The sequence below is a fragment of the Scaptodrosophila lebanonensis genome, unplaced genomic scaffold (assembly GCF_003285725.1).
Source record: "Scaptodrosophila lebanonensis strain 11010-0011.00,11010-0021.00 unplaced genomic scaffold, SlebRS2 tig00001415-arrow-pilon, whole genome shotgun sequence".
Classification (NCBI taxonomy): Eukaryota; Metazoa; Arthropoda; class Insecta; order Diptera; family Drosophilidae; genus Scaptodrosophila; species Scaptodrosophila lebanonensis.
The window spans coordinates 3,843,860-3,867,471 of NW_022060742.1; the positions used below are offsets into that span (position 1 = coordinate 3,843,860).

The 23,612-nt window shown below is 38.4% G+C and overlaps 2 protein-coding genes across 3 annotated transcripts; one reads left to right on the forward strand and one right to left on the reverse strand.

The window, feature by feature from the left end:
- Window positions 1-577: 577 nt before the first annotated feature.
- On the forward strand, window positions 578-18,068 carry LOC115632416. Its single transcript, XM_030529553.1, has 7 exons — window positions 578-900; window positions 9,636-9,830; window positions 11,969-12,294; window positions 13,485-14,414; window positions 14,764-15,360; window positions 15,425-15,641; window positions 17,062-18,068. The coding sequence occupies exons 2-7, from the start codon at window positions 9,777-9,779 to the stop codon at window positions 17,317-17,319; spliced, it is 2,382 nt and encodes a 793-aa protein (XP_030385413.1). The 5' UTR covers window positions 578-900; window positions 9,636-9,776; the 3' UTR covers window positions 17,320-18,068.
- Window positions 18,069-18,493: 425 nt separating this feature from the next.
- Window positions 18,494-20,929, reverse strand: LOC115632485 (protein odr-4 homolog). 2 transcript variants are annotated; one of them, XM_030529662.1, is made up of 6 exons: window positions 20,789-20,929; window positions 20,524-20,698; window positions 20,371-20,461; window positions 20,184-20,309; window positions 20,000-20,047; window positions 18,494-19,707 (listed from the first exon to the last, which is right to left on the reverse strand). In XM_030529662.1, the coding sequence occupies exons 1-6, from the start codon at window positions 20,882-20,884 to the stop codon at window positions 18,702-18,704; spliced, it is 1,542 nt and encodes a 513-aa protein (XP_030385522.1). In that variant the 5' UTR covers window positions 20,885-20,929; the 3' UTR covers window positions 18,494-18,701. The 2 variants fall into 2 exon arrangements, with proteins under 2 accessions (XP_030385522.1, XP_030385521.1); XM_030529661.1 differs by lacking the exon at window positions 20,000-20,047.
- Window positions 20,930-23,612: the final 2,683 nt, after the last annotated feature.

The following is a 23,612-nucleotide window of genomic DNA, read 5'->3' on the forward strand; positions in this document are numbered from 1 at the left end:
TACCTTCTATGGAATATAATTACACCTGTTTTCTAAAATGAGAAATCAAGGAGTAGATAGCTTTGTATTCAGAAGTATTAATTAGAGAACGATATTTTCAAAATTCCATTATTTTTGCTTTGCTTGAATTTTATGAACTTTCCGGACGACCCATGTATCTGACAATTAAATTTTTGTGCTCAAAAGTTTTCGTTATTAAGAAAGTTGTTTGATTTCACGGTTGGCCGACCGAGTGGTCAGTCAAAAACGCACTTTATTGACCATAATGTGCAGGAAAGGCCTTCAGTGGGCCGCAAAGGAAAATATTACCGCCAGCTCAGAGGTCATATCAGGGGATTTTCACACTTTTCCCGCCATATGCCGGCACAACAATGCAATAACAATCGACCCACTGTGCGAGCGCAAAATGTAAATCTGTGTGTGTGAGTGTGTGTGCGTGTGTGTGTGGAAAAAACGTCGCAGTCTCTGCCGTTGCCGTTGCCGTTGCGTTCGCGTTCAGTTGGCGGCGTACGGCGCTCACATTTTTGACTTTGGCTTCAGTTCAGTTCTCGAGAAAACCACGACGCGTACGGTTGTGTGTGCGGTCTGTGTAATATTTGTCGCCGTTAGTTAGTTGGTTGTTCTTGCTATTGTTGTTGGTGTTGTTGTTGGCTCATATGCAGCACGAGAAGCTGCCAATCTACGGGCATCTTCCGTTCAAAAAATAGGCATCAGTTTTTTTAAGCCAATATATAAAAATAACATGCTGTCAAAAATTAAAAAAGTGCCTGCCAATGTGCAAATTTTGTGTTAAAAAAAAATAGCACAAAATAAAATTCGGAAAACAAACAGTTTTCGAAATATCGAAGGAGAAAAATAGTGTTGGGCGCCAAAGTGAAAATTGGCCACCCTGTATGTGAGGTAATTGGCGTACTAATTGCAAGCACATTTGTTAAAATGCAAATAATTAAAATATAAAATATAAAAGGCCTCGCAATTGATGAAAATTCAGAATAAAATGCCAAATGAAGTGGCATCAATTTTTAATTCCATACATGCCGTTGTATTTATAAATTGAAATTCAACGCAAATTGAAAAAGCGCGGAGATAAATAAACGTTCCATTCATTCATTCGGAATATTCAGAAACGATATTTGAAATGCATTTAATGCATGTGTTGAAAATGTGGCGCATCGGAAACGATGACGATGACGATGAGGTTGGCGGCGGCATCTTTGCGATTGCATCGCCAGAGTCGTCTGTTTGGGGGCACGTGTGTGTGTGTGTGTGTGTGTGTGTGTGTGTGTGTGTGCGACAGACGAAGCATGATTTATGATGCCAACATCCGCTAATAGTCATTGACTATATAGTCTGGAATTTAATGCATTGCACATTACCCGTAAATCGATTTGTAGTTGAAAACTTAAAGCGCGCATCTAATAAATGAAATGAATGCGAATTTGTGGCAGCAACAATAACAGCAACTGCAACTGTCTGGACAGCGGCGGAAGTTGCAAAGTTACATCTGCAGCGCACACGACAACTGCCCACAGATGTTGCTGTTGTTGTTTCTGTTGTTGTTATTGTTGTTGCAGCAGCCCACTCGAGACACAAACAAAAACAAAATAAAACTAAAGCTAACAAAAACAACAAACAACTGCCAGAAGAAGCAACAGCAGCGATTTGTTGTTGTTGTTGTTGCTGCTGCTGTCTGCGTCATTAAAAATTGCATTTCGGTAAACAGGCCTGCCCACATACCTCCGCCTGTCCGCCTGTCCACTGTATTTAGCTTGCCAGACTTTCTGGCTAGCAGCACCAACAACAGCAACAACGCCAGTCTATCGACCATTTAGCCAACGCATTTTTTTCTTGGTTAATGTTATTGCTCTCTACGTTGTTGTTGTTGTTGTTGTTATTGTTGTTTGGTCTGCCTTTAGCCAAATTTGTAAATATTCATTCATAAAAATCGCCCGACATTCGATTTCAAAACAAATTCATTGAACGGCCAACGGGTTTTTGTTTAACTTTGTGGGTGGCGGCCCCAAGTGATTTGCTCTCCAGAGTTACGTGAGCAGCGGTAGCAGACAGAAATAAATAGTAAATACTTGTACCTTCCCAGCATGATAAGCGAGCCGACACCGACTTCACAACAAGCTATATAACGCGAGAACTTATCAATGTCAGATACCCTGCACTCTGGGTAAAAGTTTTCTTCTGCAATATCGACAAGCTAAAGTAATTATAAATTTGTTTTAACAATTTCAAAAACGCTTTTTTTTGAAAGTTAAAAAATATATGATATTTCGAACATCTGCTACCGAGCGGATCGAATTGATTAATTGATTACGGTGATTCGCTTTTATTTATAAAAGAAATAGACAAAACACACGAAACACTGCTCTTCTGCGAACATCAAAGCTAATAATTAATATACTTTATCCTTCAGGAAGTCTGGGTTTTTCAGTTTTTCAGTTTTTATTTGCGGCAATCATCGTAGAGAGAGTCTAAAAAATTAAAGTGTGATATCTCGAATCATGGGCGTAGCTGGGATCTAATCTAGGGGGCAAGATATTTTTGCCCTTAGCAAATTATTTGCACTAGATTTAAGTTACATAAAACATAAGGAAAAATTAAAAGGAAATTAATGGAAATGTGTTCATAATGTAGAAATGTATACTAATGCGGTAAAAATTCGAAATTATTTGCAAAATATAATTTACACAGGATGCACAGTTTTGAAAAATGTATACACCCTTTCTTACATATCTTTGCCGATTTGTTGTTATATCCATAATCAATTGTGTGAATATTTTTAATATTACGTTTAAACAATATTGCAACTTCGAAATGTGTTCAAATAAAGTAGGATGTACGAGTATATGTATAAGTTTTAGTAAAATGTTGCAAATTTTTCCTAGAGCCTTTACATCTATTGAAGGTTAACTTTCACTTTTGAGTTAGGAGTAAATAGTTTTTTGAGTGTAGGGAAGTTTAATTGCACTGTTGGAGGTAGTCTTGGCCCGGTGCTGGACTACGAAGATGACGGTAGTGACTATGACGAACGGTTTGTTTACACGGTCGCTCTCCAAGTCGGCTGCTGCGTGTTTGCTTGGCACGGTATTCTAAATTAAGAAGCTGCTGCCGGCAGCGCTGCAGCGCCGACAGAGACGCCGACGCCGTCATCTTTTAAAATTTAAATCTACGCATCCGTTTATGTCGTCAGGTGTTTAAGAATAGTTTCTGGTATGTCTTGTGGCTTGTTTGTTTGTTTGTTTGCGTTGTGTTTGGTGTGGAATTTTATATCAGACTCGGAGAACATTGCATGCCACTTATTAAAAATAAAACACGCTGCGAGTTAAGTTGCTCAACTTATCAGTTCCCCGGTTGGAGGTGTTTATATGAGCTTGTCGTGTTGACAGACGACCTTTAACCAGCAGCACCGAGTGGCGAATGGGGGGCATTGCCATGGCTTGCATGCCTCGTGTGGCGTCTGAAGTGGTTGTCTCTTAAACGACTCCCACCGCAAGCGTGACAATCCAAAACTGCACAATTTATTGAGTTTCTGAAAATAATGAGTGTTTGAAAATAAAAGCATCAGCTTCAGAATGCCTGATGCTCTATAAATAAGCAATAACATGCTTAACATGTTTAATATTGCATGTGCATGTATGCTTTTAATTAGTTTCGAAATGCAAATGCAGCTTTTACACATAAAACTTCTCGTATATACTTAGATAAACAAACAATCCGGTCAGTGTCAGAGTCAAAATATATTTACAAATTTTACACTCAAATATTCAAAGCTCATGTCCACACTATTTCTTTTATAACTTTAATTTTTAACAGTGCTGCTAATTCAGGACATCTATATAACATATTTGAACAATGTTTAATCAGAATAGCCATTTTGTGGTTACACGATATCTCATCTTAGAAATACCGGAATACAATTTATGATATCTCCTCAAATTCATATTTGCTCATAGGGGAACCTTGGGAATAATTCAGGGATAGCTGGCTATCAGTTTTTATGTGTTTTCACTTCATTAAAATACACAAAACTCAATATGTGATCGTCTTCAAGCTTTATGCGCGGTAAAGATAAATTTAGCTAACATGTGGATATCAAACATTCATTAAGTGGCTTGTTTTTCATTGCCTTTAGGCTAACCTCATTTAATTTTAATGAAATGCCGCCAAAAATATGTATATAAATCATAGATATATTTAGTCTTCATCACTTGCAGCATAAAAATTGAAATGCGAGAATTATAAAATCTTATGAAATAGATTGGAAAGCCTGCCATTAAATGACTTTTTAAATAGCAATAAAAATATTTTAAAACTTAAGTGCACAACCATTAAACTAGTTTTATATGGTTTTTTTTTTGTTTGAATCAAAATTATCAACAAAATATAGCTGAATATTTCTATTGCAATGAGTTACACATTTAAAAAAACCATAGTCAGCAGATTGTATTATAAACAGGAGTTTGTTGGGGTAAAAGCTCTGTACTCCTACATTTTATATTACAAATTAGTGAATAAAATGCTTTAAAAATATTATAAGATACCGCAAAATGTTTTTAAAGCCGCTCGAACATATAAAATAAAAGCGCTATATATCAAATATGTATAAAAATTGAGGCACCAATTATTAAATACTTATGTAGCTATAAATAAAAATTATAGAACATTAATAACAATTTACACCGCATAGCAACCTTTTACATATGCGTCTTATGGTTTTATAATGTATTTTAAATAGTTACAATACAATAAATAGAACAACACATATCACATTTTCTAATCCGCCTAGTCCGCCTTGTCCCACTGTTTTAATTCCAAGAACGCCTTCAATAGAAAGGGAATGCACTTTCAATTAAATAAAGCATACTTTAAGGGTTCATTTTTGCATACTTCCTGAACCTGCCTTGCTTTGATATTTCTCTAAATATTAATGGCTTAGATAACCATATACATAATATAATATGTTAACAAAATAATAAAATATAATTATTTGTTTATTTGGGGAAGAAATTGAGGAATTTATAAATTTGTCATGATAAAACGTATCTTTAGACGTATTTATTAAATCGTGCAGGACATATTTTCTAGAGTTTATCGTTCCTCTTGTTTAATTTGCAATTTAATCTTAGCAATTTAAGCCTAATATTTACACGATTGTCCATTTAATCCGATTGCCGAATAGAGAAAGGGTATCGAAATGAAACACACAACCAACAAGTGCTACTGTCGATTATCTGTATTCACAGACATACAAGTATTTATGTCTGTTTATAATTGTGTGAATTTGTATGTGTGTGTGTGTGTGTGTAGATGCATATCACACATATCGTGCTATTGACATTGCCCACACCTGCGCTCATTGGATTTAATGTGGTTTCTATTCGAATTGGAATTGATTCGTTGAATTGAGTGAATAAAAATCGAGTGGCTATTTAAATACAATTAAATCAGAGCTAATGCGCTAAGTGAAACGTACAGTGAGCGAGCCGTGGCCCAGGGGCAGGCGCCAGTGCCGCTGAAATATGAATGTGTCATGCGGCGGCACTGATTTTATGGCCAATTTCAATTCGTTTCAAGAATCAGCAACGCAAGTAGCGCTGCATATAAATGACAAAACAATAGTAATGACGACATCGCCATGAACGTGCACTTGGACGTGGAAACGGCTACGGCTACGGCTATGGCTTTGGTTATGGGACGAAGATGGATGCTACAGAACAGACACACATTTGGGCATGATGCATAAGTGGAGCAGCCTCGTTGTATACCAGTTGGCCAAGTTAATGCTGTTGCGGTTGCGCATGCCTTTTATGGCCCAGGAGACGCATGCGTCCTTAATGAGCCTGACCATAAATGTGCCAGTCTGTGCAGATACTTATGTATCTGCGTCTGCTGTATTTGCCGCATTGACGCAAGATCAATGTACAAGTACGATACAAGAGAATGCTTGTGGTACTCGCATTATTAAAGAGCTATTCACATTTTGCTGTTGCTGCTACTTTAAATTCCTTGGCGCGATACAAATTTGATTTTGATAGAGGGAACTTGTTGTTGCCGCTTGGGTCATGCCATAAGTTAATGCATAAAAAATATGCTTATACATGCGTAGACCAGAGTAGGCCGTTCGTCATTCTGACCGCCCTCCTCCTACACCCACACCCACACCTCCACCTCCACCGCGACGGCATCCACCACGCTTTACCGTTGTTGTTTGCCTTTTGAAAATAATTTATCTTTATGTTTTCAATGTTGTTGCTGGGGCTCTAGCGTAAGACGCCGAGTACGTATGTTTGTAATTACATGTATGTAGCTAATTAATTTCACTTTCCGTTTGTGCCTCTGGTCTGGCCAGTCGGGCCAGTCCGGCCAGTCTTTTGATCGCTCTGTTTTTAAAGGTCTCTTACAAGTTCAAATTTTCGCTTTGTAGTTTCCAAAAGGCGCCATCTTAACCCTGGCCGGAATATGCGTCAGCGGGTTTATATAAAAACGTTTGCCAACAACATAAAGAAAAAAGTAAATGTGCTTGTCGGTGGTTGTTTCTTTTTGTTATTGTTAATGTCGTGTCTGCCTTTTTGACGCAAATGAGCCACTTTGTTGGTTTTAATTAGCAAAATTATTTACAATCCTTATAACAATTGTAAATTTACAACATGTGAATTGTATAAGATCAGGCGGTAATGAAAGTTTTATATTTGCAAGGCTTGCATAAATCAAAGGCTTCCAATTCAAAATAAACTAGCTGTCTTGTAGCTTAGTCATTATTTTTTTGCTTAGCCATATGGTCAACTTTTTCACATTCCCTGGAGATAAAAACGCAATATGTGTTGATACATAAAAAAACAGGAAATTTCAATTTAGATCTTAGAGCACATTATGTTTTATTAAATTTAGAACATAAATTTGAATTTTTCTCAGAATCTTTTTATTTTTTGGTTAGCATTTTTCTTTGTTAAATTGTGCTCGTACACTAATATATGAGCACTAATGGGAAACTAAATACATATCTTTTATTACATGTGAAGCCATTGTAAATGATAAGCTAAATAGTTGATAATAAAAACATGTAAGAAACAATTAATGAAGCCGCAGCTACATGGTGATCGGCATGTTTTTAACCAAATAAAAATTATGATTCCCGATCAACTTACGAAACGTGTACATATACTTTATCACTTTATTTTTTACACCATCAATCATTTTTAAATTCTTTTAGAAAGTAGTCTATATTAATATTCAATTCTCGGTCGAGACATATATTTTGAGTTTTTTTCTTTCCTTCTTTGAAATATATTTTTATTATTTAAAAGCTTCAAGACTTAATATAAGTTGAACTATAGTAAAACCAAAGGACAGGGCTTAGGGCGATTCTATTCTTTTATCTATGGGCTGATAACTTTTTTTGTATAAACTTTGATATAGAAGTTTGAAGATTAATGTTGCAAATGTGACGAAACTTGGGTAACAAATGTTGCATTATAAGAAGCAAATAATAATGGGAAAACGACATCCTAGAAGTCACATCCTTTAACTGTTTATCACAAACTTGTTGCGTACTAATATCCTCATAAATTGTTTGTAACTCAACTAAGTGAGTTCTGCTTGTTTCTGAACGTATGAAACCAATTTTGGTGTGCTTTACATTCGCATTAAAAGTGTACAGATGATCATGAACTCATTAGCACCATGTTCTCAGTAACCTCGAGCCAGCACTTCAGCTTGAAATTGTCAATTTATGTGTGGGTTCGAGCTGCCTGTCACATTTGAAAACGGCCCTTAAACGTGTTTTCTACAACAAACGACTTTTAGTTGCGTGTCAAACAGTTTTATTGTCTATTCTTAAAATTTAATATAATGAATTGAACATCGTCGGTATATGGTCAACCCTTTTACTAGTATGGTATAAAAACTATAACATGTTTCAAAAATAAACCGGCAATTCATTAAGTCTTACAGAATTTTATGCTTAAATCGTTTTTATATACTTTTAATATGAGCAATGGTCTTACAAAGGTTGAATCTTTAATTTATATCAGTCCATTTACATTTTCAACTTACGTAAGACTATTTTTGAGCCGATTAATGAATTACTTAGGTTTTAGTTTGGATCACACCCAAGCTACTGAAGTTAATCTCTCTCATAAGAATAATTTGTTATACTTCTAATTTCTCAAATTATTGAATAACAAAAAAAAAAACATTCTAGTACTTGTATAAACATGAAATGATAAATATTAATTAATATCAATTAAAACGAGGCTTAGATTTATGTACTATATTGCTAGATTTAAATATTAATATATTTTATTCGTTTCAAATCTTTGAAGCATTTTCTTTGATATTACATTTTAATAATTACAAAAAGTCAGCTCAATAACAATTACAATAGTATTGAGATTATGAACTTATTTCAAGCCTCTATTAGGTTCAATTAAAAATTGTAACTTTTTAAAGGAAATTACAGCCTTTCAAACAATTGATTAAGTAGTATGTAGCTTAATACTGTAGCTCATTAGTGGCTTTAGTATTCTATGTATGTATATATATTTATTTAAAAACTCACCTACTTAAAAGAATCCTCTCCTTATTGATTTGTTTATTAAATAAAGAAGAGAGGGAAAAACAGCATTCATTCATTAAAAAAAAAGTAACCAACAACCACTCTCAGTCGACGGGGATGTTTTTATGGCCTATTCGGGGGATAACTCATTGTTTTGCTCTTTTCCAAATGATATTAAAAACATTATTAATTGGATTAAAACAATGGTGGAAAAACACAACACAAACATACAAAGTATGCTTAATGGACGTTGATTATGCATTTTGAATAAACAGATCAACTAATTGATAATAAATATCGTACAATGGTGAAAAGACAAAATAAACAACAATAGCTCGATGGCTTTCGGCTTTGTGGAAAAGAATGAAAAATAATTTAGTGTTTATTTTTGCAAAAAAGAAAAAAAAAATTAATAAAAGAAACTAGCTGGGAAAGAACTTAGTCAGTATATTTATGTAGCCACATAATACATATACATAAATGTATATTTATGCTCTATTCTTGATTGGGGCATTCCGAATGCGAAGAACATTAAAAAGCTGAAAATTCACGAAAGAAAATAAACAAATCATTTTAATTAGAATACTCGTATGTTGTGAGTGTAAGTTTGGAGGCGCAGGTCCTCAGACATTTCGCCACTACGACTGTGTAGGCATAAGCTGTTTGTTAATGAAGTGCCTTCGCTCATCAGCCCATAAGATATAGAAATAAAGATCGTGCCATGTATCAGCTTTTGTTTGCTTTATCGCCTAAAGTTGCCAATAGCAGTTCATAGATTTTCTTTACTACATACTCGTATATATATGTAGGAATATATGTTTGTGTTTTTTTTTTTGTTTTTCGTTGATGGATCTTGGGATGGCCGCCCATTTTGATTGAGCATTTGGCCACATAATGTGAAATCAGTTCATCAACGATCGTGTGTCGGTGTGGGTGTGCACTGATTTATGATCCCATAAAATATTGCAGTTGAATAAGTGCTAAGATTTTTGCCTCCACTTGCCCAATTTGGTCGATTTACGAGTATCTACTATTTTACTATTTTCTATTCTTGTTTCTGTTCTCGCAGCTCACTTTTCACATGGCGGCGTCTGAGGCGAGACGTACGAGTACGAATCGTTCGCATTTCTACAATTCCTAGTTATTAAACAGAACGACAACAACAACAACAACAACACCAGCAACCAGCAAATAACAACAACAATCGGACATGAGAGTAATTTATAATTTGCTGGCGCTTTTACAGCTGCTCGCACATACTCAGGTGAGTTAATTGAACAATCGATCGGGCGATGGGTTGCCCGATCGATCGGGCATTTAGGGGGAAATGGAAATGGGGCGATCGCCCACTTGACTCTTTAACTATAGTAAATGCGCTGTGAAATGAACAAAGCCACACGAGATGACATCAACTGACAACAATTCGTCTAACCAATTGTCGTTTAGGAACTGTGAACAAAGTTCAGTTCACAAATGTAAATCGCTAGTCAATTATACGCATCCAAATTAGTCGCACCATACACCATACTCGTAATCGGAATCGTAATTGAAGCACTCGTGAGGTGAGGTAGCGGTAACTCGAAATGACATTGGGACTTGGGGTTTGGGGTGTGGGGTCTGGCTCTCCACCTTTGTGTGCAGTGTGTGTATTTCCGCATGATTTCATGGGAATGTTACAGTTTTCCCAATTCGATGGATTCACAAATTCGTTAGAGGTTAGTCACCATTGCCATGACCTTCTGGGACTGACTCTTCTTTTGATCACCGAATCAGCGATCGTCAAATGTGAAGTCTTCTATTTGAACTACGCGTCTATAGACACACCAGTGCAGAGCTTCAGGGCATTATTGTTGACATGTGTCTCACGCCATATTTTGACAGAAAGTTGTCAGACCATAAGTGTATAAATGCACACAATTCATTTGGGATACTTGTATGCTTGGACCGCTGGCGGGCGGCGATTGCACTTGTCAGAAATATATGGAAACGAAGCACTAAACGGGGCTATTAATAGAAAGAGCACCGAGCCAACAGCTGGAAACTAGAAACTAACCATTACTACTTATACTATATATATAGTAGTATGTGTATATAATATGCCAAATATCGGTGGGGTAGTCCACTAGAAGATACCCCTACGTTTTTATTTTTTCATGGTCATCTAAGGTAGCTTTTATGGAAGTCATTTATATAGATGAAATGATTCGATTATAGATTATTTTGGGGAAAGGCAGTCGTAAATATTTTAAAACATTTTAAAGCTATTCCCTTTCTATGCAAACTCCTTTCAAAATAAAAGTACTCTTCAGAAGAAAGTAGTTTTGTAAAAAAAAGTAGTCATCTACTTGTATGCTTAAATTAAATTAAATTAATTACTCTCAGTGGAGGACTCTCGGCAGTCTTCCTAGTTGTGTGGTTTCTCTGGTTTCTTCGGCCACCCAAATATTATTTTCAGTCCGGTAATCGTAAGGTATTTACGATATAAACATTTTAAAACATTTTAAAGCTATTCTCTTTCTATGCAAACCCCTTTCAAAATAAAAGTACTCTTCAGAAGAAAGTAGTTTTTTAAAAAAAATTAGTCATCTATGCTGAAATTAAATTAAATTACTCTGACTACGATGTAGTCAGTGCAGTGGAGGACTCTCGGCAGTCTCCCTAGTTGGGTGGTTTCTCTGGTTTCTTCGGCCGCCCAAACATTATTTTCAATCCGGCCGACGCAGGAAGAACGAACTGCCGCTACTGCTGCTGTTTCTGATGCTTCGACCGAGATCGAGGCAAAGCAAAATTTATGTTATTTTTAGCAAGACATCGACGTTGTCGTCCCAGACGCGTGGTTGGGCACTGGAACCAAAGAACTGCAGCGGCACTTTCCTGGGCGCTGACGGCGTCAACGACAACAACGAGAGCAATGACACTTGAACCTTCAAATACTTGCAAGAGGCAGCAACATCCCCTGCTGCACCATGGCCTGATTTATAGCCCATAGGCTGTGATAAGTCTGCGTTTATAGTAGTGTTGGTGTTGGTGTTGGTGCTATGGATGTTGATGTCGATGTCGATGACGATGTGGCTGGAGCCGGCAGCAGGCCGCGGCTCGTGCGGTTTTTTCAGTTGGAAAGGCGTTGAAATGGCAGCTCGTGTGGCATTGTTTGACTGAGATCGCATTACACGTTTAGTTAGACACATGTATGTGCATTGTTAGTGCATTGTACAATTGTACACGTATGTGTGTGTGTGCCAGTTGTGGGACTGCTGCTGCTTACCGGGCCATTGACGACTATCATTGGCACATGCAAATGGTGAAATGGGAGCAGTCGCAGTCGCAGTCGCAATCGCAGTCGAAGCTATCGCCAACACAATTGTATTCGCTGATTTGTTTACACTTTGCTGTCATCGACAGGGCGGCCACGTGCAACAGGCGAAGCGACACATGCGAGCCGAGATACGGGAAGCTCTCGGCCATGCCGACAGAGCACAGCTGGGGCGGCAGCATCACTACAACTACCACGGCTCGCACTGGCACAATGGGAAGCGGGTGCATCGACTGCATATGCCCCATCAACGTTGGAGCGGCCGCTGGCGCTCCATGAGCCATCATCAGCCCTTTAGCCGTTGGACTCAATGGACGTCCTGCGACAAGGATTGCGTGAAGCAGCGAGAGCGATACTGCAAGGCCAAGCGGAAGTGTGGACACACCAAGCATGTGGAGCACCGCAAGTGTTTGCAGTAAGTGTTGGCGTTAAATGTATACTTATTTATTTACTTATTTATAGTATGTCAACAAACTTATGACTGTCGACGTAGGAGGAAAATACATAAAAATTATAAAAAGCTAGAAAAAAGAAGAACCCTAATCAAATTACATTAATATATAATTAACGCCTCCGACCCGTGGGGGGAATATTATTTGCCTTCCGGCTAGCTGTGCCGCGCCTCACAGCCACGTGTGGTCAGAGGCTTCAAGAGATCTACCGATATAAGCAAAAGAAAAACTTAACAGATAGAAGAAGCTTGAAATTACTTAAAAGCTGATTTAATAAGAAATAAGAGTGCAAAAAGAAATGGAATCTTAGACCCCGTTGGCCAGAGAAAGAGAGGCTTTTATTAAAGAAGAGACAATTCGGTTGAGAGCAGGTGAAAATAATCATTATAATGAGCATGAGCATAAAACCCGAAAAGGATTGTGCGATGCATATTCAGTTGTACACCTACTAAGGAAAAGGGGAAGACATTTTCTTGTCGTTCTAGAAGGAACTGAGAAGTTAAGACGACTTAAAACGAAAGGAGAATCGACACTACCGGCAATCACTTTGTGGAGAAATTTAATTTAAATTTTTCTACAAAGCCGTGCTTTTTTCTCCTTAAATTTCTTGGGGACTTGTCTGATTTCTATAAAAGATATAGTATTTAAACGATGTATGCTTGATAGCAACTACAAATGCAAAGTCTTTATTGTTTTATAGTCACAATACTCGTATCTCAGCATCGCCCTTATGTTAACATCAAGGGCGTAGGCAGGGGGGGGGGAGGGGGGTGGGCGTTCAGTCGACCCTTACGCACTATTTTGCCCTAAAATGGATCTGAGTTGAATTTGTTGACATTATTTCATTTTTATTTTGTAAATGCATCGTGCATTATTTAATTTAATCGAAATTGTAATTTTTTGGCTCCCCCTTTGGTAAAAGCTGCCTACGCCCTTGTTAAGCATTATAGTTAATTTTTCTAAACCACTTACTTAGGCCTATTATATACAAGAATATATGTAATCATTTAATTATATCAATGCATAGAGATTTCAGTTTTTATAAGCATCTGATATTTAACTAAAAAAACATTAAATGTTATCCAATTACTAACAAATTCGTATATTAACTTGATTTTTCGTGGATTGCACTTACCAGGTTTTTTTTTCACAGTTGCCATCCGCAGTGGCACGAGCCTTCACACAAATCTTACCATTGGGCGCCAAGCGTTCAAAGTAATCCGCCCTCTATAGTCATCAATGCGGCAGCAGCTGCTGCAAGTGGGCCAACAATTTCGGAGCAGAAGCCGCACCTTTATGTCCCAACAAATTCCATGGAGGTGGTGCATCGTCCACCGACACACCATCCACACCCACCCAGGGATGACTCTATTGAAGAGGCTCACCGCCCACCTGAACTTTATCCATATCCCCCGAAAGATGACTCCTTAGGGGTTCACCGACCACCGGTTCACCATCCATATACTCCAAAGTTTGACTCGAAAGAAGTGTCGTATCGCCCACCCTCGCTCTATCCGCATACCCCAAAAGACTCTATCGAGTTGGTACGTCAGCCATCTTCGCATTACCCTTCGAAAGAGGCAAGCGAAGAAGAAGATATAGGGGACTTTGAACCCAATTTTTCCGTGGAAGAGGGCGACTTCTTTGTCCTGAAACGAAAAAAACGCATAAAGCAAAAACATAAAAGAAAGCAGAGACGCAGGCCCAGTCCTAAGCCCGTTGTTCACCATAACGATTATGACGATGATGACAGCGCTGAAGATTTTGAGGATTATTTAGATGGTTTTGGACGACCAACTCCTGCATTGCGCATGCGCGCACGCAACCTGAACGGAGTTGACAGCGAAAGCAGCAGCCTGGAAGGCGATGTCTTCCAGTATAAGGACTTTGATTTTGAGCAATCAGATTTGGATTTTGAACAATCGGATTCCGAGGAGTATGCGGACATCCGCAATGCAAGCTCCCTATCGTCGGCAAAGGAGCGAAACACGCCAGATGCTATGACTCCTCGACATCGACGCATCTATTCCAAATGGAGTCGATGGACCAAGTGCTCGCCAAAATGCACAACACGGCGTTTCAAGTGAGTTTATCAATTGGAGATTTACCTAGAATTGGAAAGTATAGAAAGAGAACTCGATAAGTTTATGAGTAAGTTTTTTGTTTCTCTTTCGAGGGCTCAGCCGAAAACTTGGGACTCTGCTGCATCACAGATGATGTCCTATTCGATGGTTTTGTTAGAAAATAGTCGGAAAGCTGTCGAAAACGGATCTGTGCTCGAGTCGTTTGTCTTCAGACAAATCTTGAATATCTTTATTTATGAGACCGGTTCGAGTTCCTGATAGCAATTAGTTTCGTGAATATTTTTGTTGTTTTGCCTTCCAGAGCTGCTTACTCTTTTTGTGGACTTTCACGTTTTCTCTCTCCTTTAGAAAATGCCGTGTAAGTGAACGCTGCGGTCGGGAAGTTCTACGCGAAATCGCCTATTGTTATACAGAAGGGAGCTTTTGTCAGCAATGGTTACAGACGGAGGTACAGCGACAGACACCTGCCTACGAGACACGACCTGCCCGTGCCCATGACGCGGCCATGCGACGAATGAACTCCGAGTCCTCGGCTCTCACCAACAATGCCATCTCCAGTGACTTCATCATGAACGGAAAGGGCTACAGAGGACCTGAGTATGCACCTCCGAAGCTACGCTGTGGCCAGGCCCCCGTGCGTAGTGCCAGACGCAATATGTACAACATGCTGAAGATTATTGGGGGAAAGGCGGCTCGGAAGGGCGAATGGCCATGGCAGGTTGCCATTTTTAATCGCTTCAAGGAGGCTTTCTGTGGTGGCACGCTCATCGCGCCCTCCTGGGTCCTCACTGCTGCCCATTGTGTGCGCAGAGTGCTTTACGTGCGCATTGGCGAGCATAACTTGGACTATGAGGACGGTACCGAAATCCAACTACGCGTGCTCAAGAGCTTCAAGCATCCAAGCTTTGACAAGCGAACTGTGGACAGCGATGTTGCCTTATTGCGGTATGTTGGAGTAATTCCAATTTAAGTACATATTAGAAATGCTCCTCTCTTCTGTTTTCTTTAGTTTGCCAAAGCCGGTCAACGCCTCCACTTGGATAGGGTATTCCTGTATGCCGCGTCCTTATCAGCCGCTGCCAAAGAACATGGAATGCACGGTCATTGGTTGGGGCAAGCGACGCAATCACGACGTGGTTGGCACAAGTGTGCTCCATCAGGCTGAAGTTCCCATTATTCCGATGGCCAACTGCCGCAGTGTCTATCATGACTACACAATAACGAAGGTAATTATCCAAGAGGCAGGAGACATTAAATTCGATCCCATCTCTTAGGCTGCTCGATTTTTATTTTACTGCGTTTCGTAAGAATTATAAGATATTCTATAGTTCGATTATACTTGTAATTCTAATGTTTAAGTCACAGTTATAACTACGTAAAGGTTGTACTTTCAGCGCTGCATTAGTTTTGTGAATTAATTACAATCTGTTTTGTGGCAGAAGTGCAATTAATTAGTATTTTAAAATAATACATAATCGAAGGACAACGAACCGATATTAAGTAAATATTCAGTCTAGACTTAATATAGCTAGGTTTGGAAGTTTCGATTGGGGCTACAAATTACAATGTAGAAGTCCATATAAATATAAATTAAACACTGAAATTCTTTTAATATTCAGAATTTGTGGGACCCTAGCCCTTTTATACTTATACAATGTTAGTGTTGAAAAGAATCGGAATTCTCTAAAGGACAACCAACTTTTTTTTCAATCAATAGGCCAACGAACCGATATTAAGTAAATATTCAGTCTAGACTTAATATAGCTAGGATTGGAAGTCTCGATTGGGGCTACAAATTACAATGTCGCAGGTCCATATAAATATAAATAAATAAACTCTGCAATTTTTTTAATATTCAGAATTTGTGGGACCCTGTACAATGTTAGTGTTAAAAAGAATCGGAATTCCCTAAAATGTTTTTTTTTCCTAAAGGTAATTAGTATTCTAAAATAATACATAATCGAAGGACCACCAACTTTTTTTCAATCAATAGACCAACGAACCGATATTAAGTAAATATTCAGTCTAGACTTAATATAGCTAGGATTGGAAGTTTCGATTGGGGCTACAAATTACAATGTCGCAGGTCCATATAAATATAAATAAATAAACTCTGCAATTTTTTTAATATTCAGAATTTGTGGGACCCTGTACAATGTTAGTGTTAAAAAGAATCGGAATTCTCTAAAATGTTTTTTTTGTTAAAGTGTCCTATTCAAATGGCGTAAAATTAGGACCCCACATTTTGTCGGTTTTTCATTAATGATCATAATCATGTCAAGCTTTTGGTTAATTTGCGACAGTAAAATTAACTTTAATTTTTTAATTAAAAAAAATAGATCTCTAGCATGCTTGGCTTGGGAGCAGTGGGCGATAGAAAACAGACATAAGGGGTGTCCTATTCAAGTGGCGAGGAGTGTATGCTAGAAACGTATTATCAAAGCTTATAAAAATATATGTGTTTAATTAATACAACGGCTCGACTAGCAAATTATTTGTTTAAATTTATGTATATGTATAATTGTTGCAACCCATTTCCTTCTTATTTAAAGAGTTCAGAAATGTTGCAAGTTGCAGTTGATATACAAGTATTTTGACTTTTAATTGGAGAGTTAAAAAATGTTTGTACCTTCATTTTAATTACAGAACATGTTCTGTGCTGGACACCAACGCGGTCGCATAGACACCTGCGCGGGTGACTCTGGTGGACCGCTGCTTTGCCGTGACACCACCAAGCCGAACCATCCGTGGACCATCTTTGGCATTACCTCGTTCGGCGATGGCTGCGCCAAGCGCAACAAATTCGGCATCTACGCCAAGGTGCCCAACTATGTGGACTGGGTGTGGTCCGTTGTCAATTGTAACGGCAACTGCAAGCATCAGCGCGCCGGCGCATATTCATAACGGACGTCCAGGGATAAGTGCAGCGCCAATGCGCATATTCGGGGCTATCGCCGAAGCCGCTACTGCTGTACCCGACATATGATTTATGGCTTATTACCGCTTGATAAATGATGTCGTGTGTACATGTATGTGTGTGTGTGTCTGTGGCACCTTTGGCCCAGACGCAGCTGTAGCTCCGGGCCAGGCACCCGATCGCCTGTTCACCCGATCGCACCAATTCGATAAGAGCAGCATGCCAATATTTGTAGCGATGTTGGCTGGAGACGTGGCGTAGAAGTGGGAGCTGCTTAGCGGCACTTCAATCGTAGTTGTAGTCGTAGTTTAGGTTTAAGCGCGTCGTTCTGTTGCAGAGGCTGTGAAACACTGACATACTTTTAATCGCCCTGTATCCCCCGAGCCCAGGCAATTGCTTCGTAGCTTTTAAGACTATTATGAAATTGCTTGCGGCATCTTTGTAACTTGTTGATTATGAATTTCTTTTTAGATTTAATGAGATACAAATTGTAAGAGGGATGCCGCGCAAGTTTCCCTATACCTTCCAAACACTTCACGGCATTTACCCACGTACATACATACATACATGTAAATACTTGTGTGTGCATTACGATTAGTTGTGAATCTATATAGGCCATAAGATTATATCAGTTTGTGAACTAAACTTTACTAATATGCTTGGTAAATGCTTCGTGTCTTCTAGTTATTACAGTGTTAAAACAATAAATATACGAATTAACTAAGTTGTAATCAAACATGTGGAGTTATGATATTACATTAGACGGTTACTATAGAATTTAAATTCAAATTTACAATATTTTACAAACATCCTTGAACTCTGCAAAAGTTTTTATTTCTTAGAAGAGATCATCTCTTGCAACGGTCAGACAGTCTATTCGATTTTTGTTGCTTTCTATTTTCTAGATAATTACAAAATTCCGTCTTTTTATCTGCCCCCTTGTGAAGTCTGGAAACTCTGTGCATCAAAGGTTCAACCCGATAACTTACGATTTATGTTTCGTCTCTTCTGCTAATATCAGCATGCTCTGAGAATTATCTAAATATTATTATTGTTATAATAGCAATGAATTCTCATCTTAATAATATTTCACTTGCTAATCCCAAATTTATTTAAATCACTCCGATTTAAGTAAAAGATTGAGCTTGTTAAATGCCTCACTTACATGCTTTATTATTATGACTATATAACGTGACCCTTTACTTTTAAATTTTCTACTAATACACAATTGTTATATTAAAAAAACAAACGATCACAAGAGAGAAGCGAATGCCTGCGGACATTCACGTACAAATAATATATGTAGTATAAAAAGTATGTGTGTGTATAAAACTTCATGTATATAGGTCAGATTGGTCAGCGCAGCTGCCTACTGCTGTCCATTTAGCGCAAAATGCAGTGCTACTGAAACGAGCAGCACCAACAACGCCACGGAAATGCCCAGCATATAAAGGCTGCGTGACAATTCACGCTTTGGCATCGAGCTGGGCATGCCTTGCGTTTCAATGTCCCTGAGAACACCAGAGCCTGCGCTCAAAAAGTTCGCATCATCGGGCAGACCCTCGGCATCCAGAACAATAGTCTCTGGGTCTAGTTCGATGTCGAGTATTTGCTTGGCCTGAGCAACGACTACGGTGGGAGCCTCTCCTCTAAACAGATACTCTGAGAATTGCACAGGACTGTGGACTGAGTTAGCTTTCTTGCCATCACTATCCGATGGCAGAGTGAAGTACACGCGCCGCGGTGGTTCGCTTATGTATATTGCCTCGTTGGTCACATGGGGATCTGTGAGACCATCACAGTAGACCTGAATGCGCGTGACAAGCGAGCGTAGGACATCGTCGCGCAAGAAGCGCTTTACGTCAGCAATGCTATTGCGTGGGTTGCAATAAATGCGCGTGGACAGAATGCCACTCATACGCATCGAGCCGTTAAATTCACGCACCTTGATCTCGGTGTCGTTGTTTAGATGACACTTGAGAGGTAGCACTATGCTGGCTCGTATCGCTCCATTGATCTGACTGTTGCTGCTCTGGTTATTGCCAAGCAGTTCCAACGGCGCTTGATCCGCTGTGGTACTTTCCCGTGGTGCTGTGCTTGTGTTTTTCTCCTTTTCCTCCTTGGTCTTTTTTTTCTTAATATACGCTTGCAACTCGATAGTATCCTCGACCATTTCGTTTTGCAGAAACACCTCGCTGGCCATTAGATTGCTGCGCATCGCCACAATGATGTTCTGGAACTGTTCTTCAATGTTAATGCGACGCGCTGGATCGTTTATAGGTATGACGTCATCCATGTCGAAATTGCATTCCAGCGGTATCCACTCAAATGGCTTCTCGACAAAGCGATGCTCCATATCCGTGAAGATGCCGCCACTGCCAGTGCAAAACAAAAAGGTAAAATGAGTAATCTGTAAAATATGGCCCTTGTAGGATCTACTAAACATTCTAATAAATTCGGAGGGAATGCGGTTCTAGAGAAAAATTTTAACACACAAAATGCATTCCATACAAAATTAAAACAGAATGCATACCAAATTTAAAAAAAATATGTGTATATCTAAGGAGTTTGCTACAAATTTACCAAAGCATTCGTAAATAGTTTGAAGTGGCTATTAAGAACATTCAAAACATGACTAAATATGTAATTTTTAACTTTGTTATTTACCATATGATGCATTTTATGTTTGCCGTAAAATATGTTTTCTTGCAATGTCTATACGTTATTAACAGTGTCAACAATGTAAGCCAAAATTTGGTTTGATTAAAGAAAAGATATACAGTGAAGCGTCAGTGGCGCCCTAATCTGTGTACTAATGCCATAGAATACTGGCATATACCTTTTAACTTACTTGCCATAACTATAATTCTTGCATAGCACCTTCTTGTTCGCTAGCGAGTAGGCTAGAAACACAAAATCTGTTTGTGCAACGTCCGTGGTGTAGACGCCAAATGTTTTGCTGCTCTTCAGTAGCGTGCTGAGGAATAAGAAACGCGAAGTTTAATCAAAGTCCACACACATTTTGGGACACAACATACTCATATACATCAGAAAACAACTTTTTGGCATTCTTGAATTCGGCGCTGTCTTCGCTTGCTACATCGGGGCGCACAGAGGATATAAAAATGCCTGCAAAAAGAAGCGAATCGGGGTCAACGCACACCCATAACTAAATGGTATACCACACCTACCTATGACGTCGAAAGAGCCGGGGCACATTTTGCTGGCACTAAGCCATTGAGAGGCCAGCGCTTGTGAGTTGATGTCACTGATGGTCAGGCGCACATCGCTCAGATCCTCCAGGTCGGCATCCTCCTCGTTGTTCCGTGCCATATGCACAACAACGCTCTTGTTTAGCTCGGCTTGCTACACATAAGGCGATAGAATGCAAAAGTCTCACGTAAACAACAACAACAGGCAATATAAAACTACGTGGCAGCCCGAGACCGCACTTACATGGCCCACAATGATACCATAAGAGAATTTGTGCTCCTGCGCGCATTTTGCCAGGTAAAGCTCGTCTGCTTTGTGAAGAAGGACAGTGCGAATCATTTAACTCTATGTTTTTTATTATATTCTAATAATTTTATAATCGAGTTCTAATCTTGCTGCTGCTTCTCGACTTAATGTATGTAAATATGTGCTGCCACTTCGTTCAAATATGTTTTGCGTAGTGTTGCCACCTGCATGAATTAAGCAGCTCGTATGGGTTCTCCTGTACATATATGGGAGCCCTGGTATCAATACTCAATTAAGTAACGCCTAACGGATTTAAATGCAGGCGCTCTCATTTCGCTGTTTAGCTTATATGTTTGTTACCTTTCAAAATATAAATATCCACGACTGCAAGCGCTTAAATTAAGCCACCAAACATATTGCGAGTCGCTGATGCTGGAGATGATTGCTTTTCTACCTTGACGACGCTGTCAAGTGCGCCTGTGTGCGCCACCCAAATGGTCAAGTGTTTTGTGGATTACGGCGCGAACGGACGCGATCGGTAATCGAATTAGGTAAATAAACACTCAATAAAGCGAGCGTACGTCTATAATGTGTGTGCAGCAATGACGGCGATGACGATGATGCTGGAGCTAAATGAAATTTATTTCATTTTGATGTTGTTGTTGTAGTGTTGTTGGTGGTCGTTGCTGGCAGCTCAAGCGTACCATCTGCTTGTGTGAATGCTTGATTGTTGAAGTGGCACTTGATGGCGCGAGGGCGCACGCTACTCTCAATCCCAGCAATGGCAATGGCAACCACTACGACAACGGACAACGAGCACCGACACCGACAACAGCACCGGCACCGGCACCGGTACCAGAGCTCGTGTCTTATTTACATAGTAAATTATTCCTGTTCGATTGTTTGCGTTTGCTCTGGATCGCTGGCATGAAAGCACTTGAGTGTCATCGTGCGCGTCGCCTTCGTCGTCGTCGTCGTTGTACGACGTTGCCTTGGTCATCATTTCATTCATGATTCGCCTTTCACATTAGATTTGTCTTTGTTTAAGGAAAGGCGACCCCCATGAGCTGCATAATTTTTCACGATCAACCCGGTTGATGTACGCATTTAAATAATTATTTGTGTGCGCGGTATTACGCATTGTGTATGTGTAAGATTCTTGATCATTTGCAGATTTCATTTTAGCTGCTGTTAATCCTGGCATTGGCTAATTGCTTTTTAACTTGGCTTTCTTACTGGCAGGCAGCGCCGCGAGCAAACTAAACTCACAGGCTCTGATCCAATTTGGCTTCTGTGTAAGCACCGCTGTTATGGGCTTCGTTGCCGCTGACGTGCCTTCTGTGTGGCTCAACGATCACGCTATGTGCAGTTTAGTTGCAACTTCGATTCAACTTCGAATTGCCTTGTCCAGGTAGCGCATCAATCATCCATCACGCACAGCCAAAGACGCCGGATCGCACAAACCTGCCTCGATTGCTTTTCTCCAGTTTGAATTATAAGCACACGATTTCTCAGACAGTTGAGCTGCTGTAGCAAAATCTCTGCCTGAACTAACGTAACACATCCGGTGGTAGGTTCTTCGAGATTTGTTAATGTACATAGAAACATACATACATATTTATGCCTGTGCAAGAATTTCCCAATATATCACGTGAAATTCATTAAACTTTATTATTTACTATGTATTTAAATATTTATTAATAGAGTACATAATTTTGGATCTTATCGGGCAGCTTTAGAACTTTGAACCATAAGCCATAAATATACCAATATCTGCTGAAAAAGTGGCAATCGAAAGCAATTGTTATGAAATATCTGCTTCCAAAATAGGACGAGTGTTATTTGTAAAATGGATTTAACTAACATAATGTGAAAATAATAATGGTATCTATGATGCAAACAAATATTCTTATCTACATACATACTTAGAATGAAATGGAAATATTAAATTACAAAAAAATAAAAAAAAAATTAAAATATTAAAATAATAAATACATAATTTATAAATACATTAAATATGTTCATATAAATAAATTATATTACATAAATATTGTTTATTAAATTAAATATGAGTAATAAAAGTTTATTGAATATAGTATTTGTAAATAAATTGCTACATATTTATGAAACATATTCTTACCCAGTTTTGGAAACAAAATTGGGAAAAATACAAGAAATATGGAATTATTGAATATTTAATATTGCATGTTCATTTGGTTATTATATATTAAATATTTCGGAGCTAAGCTTCAGATTTTTGAATAGTAGTGCATTACATTTTAAAACTTAAAATTAAGTTGTGTTTCGTTGCTATGATGTTGAAATCAGGAAAAACCAAAAACAATCTATTTAAAAAAAGCATAAGCAGACCCCACCATCTCGGCCTATGACTGTAACTTAAAAAACATGAGTTAGTGCTGATTACAAAATATTACGAAATAAATATAAATTTTATTCACTACTTATAAATAATAAAAAAAAATTAATTTTAATAAATCTATGCTAAATGGATGAAAACAAGTACTTAGAAGCCAATAATATTAAGTACATATGTAAATAGGAATAATATATTATTCCTATTTTGAACAATTACAAACGAATTATTTTATTACTATAATAATTAAAACTACTAAGAAGTCGGTATAAATACTTGCATGAAAGCTATAGAATAATCGGGGAATATAAATATAAACATTAACTACTCGAAAACTGCTACAAAATACTATTTGTACAATATTCAAATATATTTGTATATTTTCAAAAACTTAATTAAGTACACTCTGGTGATTAAAGGTACTTCATAACCTTTATAAATATCCCA